Below are 6,774 nucleotides of genomic sequence, written 5' to 3'. Positions count from 1 at the left end.
TTTAAGACTTTCCTTATTTTCCTCAAAATCCGGCGCTTCGCACAATTTTTTTCCCCAAATTCAGATTAAAAAACCTGCACTTATCTCACATGTTCATAATACTTTGTAAAATTTTAATAATAAGTTATCAAAATAGTCGTTATTTACCAGTTAACGGCTTCTTTGAAATATAAGAAACACTATTTACATGCAATAATTTTTCCCAATTGAGCCAATTTTGCGAATAATTTTTTCCCAAAATGGGAGTTTTCACGACGCGAAATTCTTAAAATTCCAGTGTGGCGTATTCCCAAAATGGAGCGGAAAAAGCCTGTGAATGTACAAACACAACAATACTTTTTTAGCAGTTTTAAATAAATAAAATAACAAGAAAGAATATTAAATGAAAAAGTTTGCCATTCCCAATGTTTAAACTTTTAATAGGACCTTGAGGAGCAAAAGCTAACTTACTACCACAGCAACACGAAGGCTTTCAAAATAATATGATATTTAAATAGCTATATTAAGAATATTTGCATATGCCAATTATCGATAAAATGCGATACAAACAATACTAGTCAAAACGCCTAACGGCAATAATCAAAGTACATGTGTTAACTTAAGTATTATAATTTTATTTTCTAAAACATTCTTGGTACACAAGAAATACCAGCTGGCAAAATATCAATAAGCTAAAAGTTCTAAAATTATTCTTCATATTTAAATCATTTTTACAAGTAAAATATAAATATTTTTGGAACAAAAACAAACCAGTACAGCCATAGGAAATCATATATAGTCAAACTGAGAACAGCGGTCAGTCAAGGGAAATGGCCAAAGTGACAGTTGTCGACGGGTGACCGCTATTCTCAGATCACCACTTTTCAGATGGTTGGTAAGATGGTAGTATTGCCACATCGTTATCCCATTCAGTCATTCGCACACAGTGGAAAAACAAAGACTCATTGCCGATTACTAGGCCTAAGCATAATATCATACATAATTTCTATTAAATATTAATAATACAGAATAATGTCTTAGAATTTGATTTAATTTCACATCTATATTTCAACTGAATCTATGACTTAATCAACGATATTATTGTTGTTTACTCATGCATCTTGTTCATTCTGTAAATCCAAGAGTTAATATAACATTCATTGGGATAAGTAAAGATTGTCATGTGTCACAGACGTCATGTCCAAACAAATATAAAAGCGGATTGGCTGTCATAAATCGAAAGTACGGTATAACTGTATCATTCTAATTATAGAAAAAGACGACAAATCTTGTTTAAAACATTAAGTTTGTTATATAAGTTGCAATTCAATGTATATTTTTCCTAAACAGACCATCACTAATCTTTTTATCGCCTTCTTATAACAACACTCGCCAGCTTAGTGTTGTTTTTAACACATCAGCGATACAGATCTATTGACTGTCACGCCCTCATGCTTAGTCGTTATGACTGCAGCCCAACTTTGCTTCTAATACACATTATTATTTTTACGTGCACCTGTTTTGTTTGTGTTTTAAATTTTCGCGACTCGAAATGACGGACACGTGACCGTTGTTTTCAGTTCAAACATGACTTTTGGAGTGAAATATAATGGCCGTTTGCCGTTATGGACAATTGACCATTATTCTCAAGTGTAATATAGAGTAATTTTCGTCGGGGGGGGGGGCATCCAGATTGACTGTTGTCTGCAGTTGACAGTTATTCTCAAGTGACCGTAAGGTCAGTTTTGACTGTATTCTGTTGTGGCTTGTTTTTGTTTAATGTAGAACCTGCAGAAGTAGCCTCTCCTTGTATATTTGGCAACTTCAAGAGTTAAATTAACATAGTATACACAATGAAAACGTTATCAACACACATGAGGCTTTAAATTAAACATGTAACCTCTTGACAACAAAAAAGTCAAAGTAATTTACATGTACATATCAGGAACTTTCGTACCAACATTCTTCTTCTAAGATGGGGTAAACAATCCTGATTTTTCATATCTTTCCTATCAATCTATTCAGTCATCATTATCATAGGAAAAAAAATATTTGCTATAATTCTGAAATAAATAAACTAATATTGATAAACACCAACATATGGTTTAAAAGTGAATATTTTTAAAATTTTGCTTCATCTTTACGTAAATTTATTTTTTTCCAAACAATATTATTAAATCACATTTTTGAACCCCAAAAACATCTTTGTAAAAATAGCAGTTTCTATATAAGGATAAATAACTTAAGTTTTATCAGAAATGAATAAAAGGGTGGATGAATCTATAGGAATTACAAACAAGAGGGCCTGAAAGGCCCAAAGTTGCTCACCTGAGATAACAGATATTATTCGGACAAATCTTCTGACCAAGTTTCCAAGATCGGAAAATAAATGTGGCCTCTAGAGTGTTAACAAGGTTTTACTATAGCCATATACGGAAAAAATGCCCCCCCCCCCCTGGCAGCCATGTTTTTCAACCAACCGGCATCATTTTTGAACTCATCCAAGATATTATCGGGATGAATCTTCTGACCAAGTTTCATGAAGATCGGACAGTAAATGTGGCCTCTAGAGTGTTAACAAGATTTTACTATAGCCATATAAGGAAAAATGCCCCGCCCCTTGGAACACAGGTGGTTAGCGTGTTGCTATGATATTAATTAGTGAAAACATCATTTTGAATGATAAATAATCATATTATAACGAAAAATTATCTTTTCTGGAAAAAAAAATTCCCTATCAAATATATATATAACAAGGTATGCAACTCAAAATCACCCCATAACGGGGTGCATTGCTTTGAACAGCCATATCTTCATCAATTGTGCAGCGATTTTCACGATCTTGGTCTTATTCAACGCAGAAATGAATTTCCTTTCTGGAAATGTATATGTCTTGCAATATTTTTACAAATGCTGGGTCAACTTTTAAGAAATAACACGATACACAACTCACATGACCCAGTTGACAATGATCATGCAGTCTTTATGAATGAAATCTCCAGTTGTAAAGACACACCTCCGCATTGGACCAATGAAATCACTCGTTTGTTTAAAATGTCAGTTAGTTGAAATGTATGTAAACAAAGGTTTCAAACGGCGCTAGACAGTTATTCATCCATAATGTAACGACAAGAACGGTAATAATATTTTTTCATGCGTTTTATTGAATTATGGTATCGAGGTACATGAACTTTGTAGGGAAGATGCCCTTTACTCCGTGAAGATTTCTGTCTTAAAGACTGCATGATCATTGTCAACTGGGTCATGCGAGTTGTGTATCGTGTTATGTCTTAAAGGTTGACCCAGCATTTGTAAAAATATTGCAAGACATATACATTTCCAGAAAGGAAATTCATTTCTGCATTGAATAAGACCAAGATCGTGAAAATCACTGCACAATTGATGAAGATATAGCTGTTCAAAGCGATGCACCCCGTTTTGGGGTGATTTTGAGTTGCATACCTTGTTATATATATATTTGATAGTGATTTTGTTTTTTTTCATAAAATTTAATTTTTCGTTATAATATGATTATTTATCATTCAAAATGATGTTTTCACTAATTTATATCACAGCCACACGCTAACCACCTGTGCCTTGGAAGGCATTTTTTTCAAGCAAACATAATTATTTTCAAACTCATCCAAGATATCATTGAGACCAATCTTCTGACCAAATTTCATGAAGATTGGACAATAAATGTGGCCTCTAGAGTGTTAACAAGGTTTTACTATAGCCATATATAGCCATATAAGGAAAATTGCCCCGCCCCTGGTGGCCATGTTTTTAAAGCAACCAAAACCATTTTCAAACTCATCCAAGATATCATTGGGACAAATCTTCTGACCAAGTTTCATGATGATCGGAAAATAAATGTGACCTCTAGAGTTTTAACAAGGTTTTACTATAGCCATATAAGGAAAATAGCCCCGCCCCTGTGGTGGCGATGTTTTTCAACCAACCGACATTATTTTTGAACTCGTCCAAGATATTATTGGGATGAATCTTCTGACCAAGTTTCATGAAGATCGGACTATAAATGTGGCCTCTAGAGTGTTAACAAGATTTTACTATAGCCTTATATAGCCATATAAGGAAAAATGCCCCGCACCTTGGCAGCCATGTTATTCAAGCAAACGTAACCATTTTCGAACTCATCCAAGATATCATTAAGAAAATCTTCTTACTAAATTTCATCAAGATTGGACAATAAATGTGGCCTCTAGAGTGTTAACAAGGTTTTACTATAGCTATATAAGGAAAAATGCCCCGTCCCCTGGCGGCCATGTTTTTCAACCAAGCAGCATCATTTTCGAACTCGTCCAAGATATTATTGGGATGAATCTTCTGACCACGTTTCATTAAGATTGGACAATAAATGTGGCCTCTAGAGTGTTAACAAGATTTTACTATAGCCATATATAACCATATAAGGAAAAATGCCCCGCCCCTTGGCAGCCATGCTTTTCAAGCAAAGGTTACCATTTTTGAACTCATCAAAGATATCAGTGGGACAAATCTTCTGAGCAAGTTTCAGGAAGATCGGAAAATAAATGTGGCCTCTAGAGTGTTAACAAGGTTTTACTAAAGCCATATAAGGAAAAATGCCCCGCCCCCTGGCGGCCATGTTTTTCAACCAACCGGCATCATTTTCGAACTCTATAGAGTGTTAACAAGATTTTACTATAGCCATATAAGGAAAAATGCCCCACCCCTTGGCAGCCATGTTTTTCAAGCAAACGTAACCATTTTCGAACTCATCCAAGATATCATTGAAACCAATCTTCTGACCAAATTTCATGAAGATTGGACAATACATGTGGCCTCTAGAGAGTGAACAAGGCAAATGTTGACGTCGCACAATGGACAACGGACGACGGACAAAAGGCGATCGCAAACTCAAAGGTGAGCTAAAAAAAGATATACCAGAATTACTTTTCATTGTCAAATCTTACCCAGTGTTGCCAAATCACTTCTTATGGACTCTTTTAGTTGGTTCATCTCTTCATATGCCTGTCCCACTGCAGTTTTTAAATCAGCAAATGGTCTCTGCAAGGTCATGTTGAACTCTGCCAAGGCTCTGTTCTTTTCAATGATAATCTTCTTGTCTTTCTCAATTTTTTTTACCTGAATAGTGAAAATATTATACAACAATATTATGAATGTCGGTGAGTGCATCAGCGGAAAAGTATTTATTTATTTATGATGTATAATTTTGTATTAACCATTAAGTTCAATTCAATGGCCTTTAATTGTCATATTGTTCTCTTAAGTGTCAATCTATGAGTGAAAACTATATAAAAGACATATCCCTGAATATTTTGTAAAACCCCACTAATAGGGGAGGGGGTAAAAAGAAAGCCGACCTTTTTGTAAAAAATCACATGCAATATAAACAAATTATTTGTCTGAAATAACTATTAATACATAAAATGACGTGTCAGCACTGTCTGTACCTAGGGATAAATAAGTTTTTCCAGATTTTTGCCCAGTCCACAGGGTTTTTTTTCCACTTTTTGGGAAGATAGCCCATGGCTTTGGAATTGGGAATTTTATCAGCATTTTCATGAAATTGGGAAAATAAATTCATTAGCCTTTTTTTTTCCACACGAAAAGTCCACTGATTAGGGAAATACTAAGTTATACATAACTCTTTATAATCATTCAAATTAAAAGAACAAAATCATATAATACTTTGTTAGATGTAATTGAATTAAAATTGAGATAATAAACGCATAAGACACTTCTTTCTAAAAAAAAAAAAAAAAAAAAAAATTTTTTTTTTTTAAATTGGGATTTTTTTGCCACATTTTGGGAAAAATGTATACTTTTTGGGATTGGGAACATAGCCGAATTTCAGCTATAAAATCGGGCCAAAAAAAACCCTGGTCCAGGATAAGTCTATAAAACTTATATAATAGTACCATACGCCTTATAATAATGCATCAAATAAATCCAACAACAACATATAAGTAAATCACTTGATTCAAATCCCGAATGTGCTCATCTAATTTGTTTTGGTTATCAAGATATTCTTGCAGTTGGAGACAGTCCATGTACTGGAACAAGGACAGGGCCTCATGCTCATCAGGAACATACTGCGGGGCAGCATCAATATCACTGCTGCGAAGATAGCCTTGATACATGGCCAAAAAGCATCAAACTGAAAATAGTTTTAAACAAAACTTCAATAGGTCTATTTTTAGATTATGTTCTTGCAATTGCAGTGTTAATTTGTTTCGAGTAGGACTTTGGCCTTATTACCAATCACAAAATGTTTATCTCCAAGTCAGAGGTAAACTTCTGCAATTATATTAGTCTCAATTTGATAGTATGTGTGAGCAAAATAAAAACTTTATCTTTTAATTTAAGCCATCAAGACAAGATTTTTTCCAATCTAAAGGGTCCAGCTCCGTTCCCAAATGGTGGAAAAACATCAATTTCACAAATACCAGTATTGACTAAATATGTAACAAAATTCAAACTCCTCACAATGGTCAACTCCCCATAAAGTAGGCTACAGCATGCACAAGTTTAAATTCTTCAAGATCTTGTTGGTTTAAAAAAACTGACATTTTCTTTGCCGGTACAATCCAACATAAGAGCTCCTGAATAATTTTCCAGTCTAACGGTATTTTCACATGAAATTTAAATTGCATGTGTAAGATAACAAGCAAATTCGTTGAATTGATATCCCCACGCCAATATGCTTCTGGACACAAAAGTGTTATATTTGAAACAGGGCCCTCACACTACTTTGGGGGAAGGGGTCTGCAGCCCTTAGGAGGGGGAATT

At 34.3% G+C, this 6,774-nt stretch overlaps 1 protein-coding gene across 1 annotated transcript in view; it reads right to left on the bottom strand.

Moving 5' to 3' along the window:
• The window catches only part of LOC127839583 (vacuolar protein sorting-associated protein 37B-like), a 10,773-nt gene extending 4,609 nt beyond the window's left edge, over positions 1–6,164 (bottom strand). Inside the window, exons 1-2 of the mRNA XM_052367976.1 lie at positions 5,961–6,164; positions 4,935–5,106 (exon numbers count right to left, since the gene is read on the bottom strand). Of these exons, the coding sequence (XP_052223936.1) occupies positions 4,935–5,106; positions 5,961–6,125 (337 nt within the window). The 5' untranslated portion in view covers positions 6,126–6,164. The remainder of the gene's footprint in view (positions 1–4,934; positions 5,107–5,960) is intronic.
• Between the last annotated feature and the right edge of the window lie 610 nt (positions 6,165–6,774).

The sequence above is a fragment of the Dreissena polymorpha genome, chromosome 1 (assembly GCF_020536995.1).
Source record: "Dreissena polymorpha isolate Duluth1 chromosome 1, UMN_Dpol_1.0, whole genome shotgun sequence".
Taxonomy (NCBI): Eukaryota; Metazoa; Mollusca; class Bivalvia; order Myida; family Dreissenidae; genus Dreissena; species Dreissena polymorpha.
The sequence above is the reverse complement of the archived record's forward strand: the minus strand, read 5'-3'. Positions and strand labels throughout refer to the sequence as shown.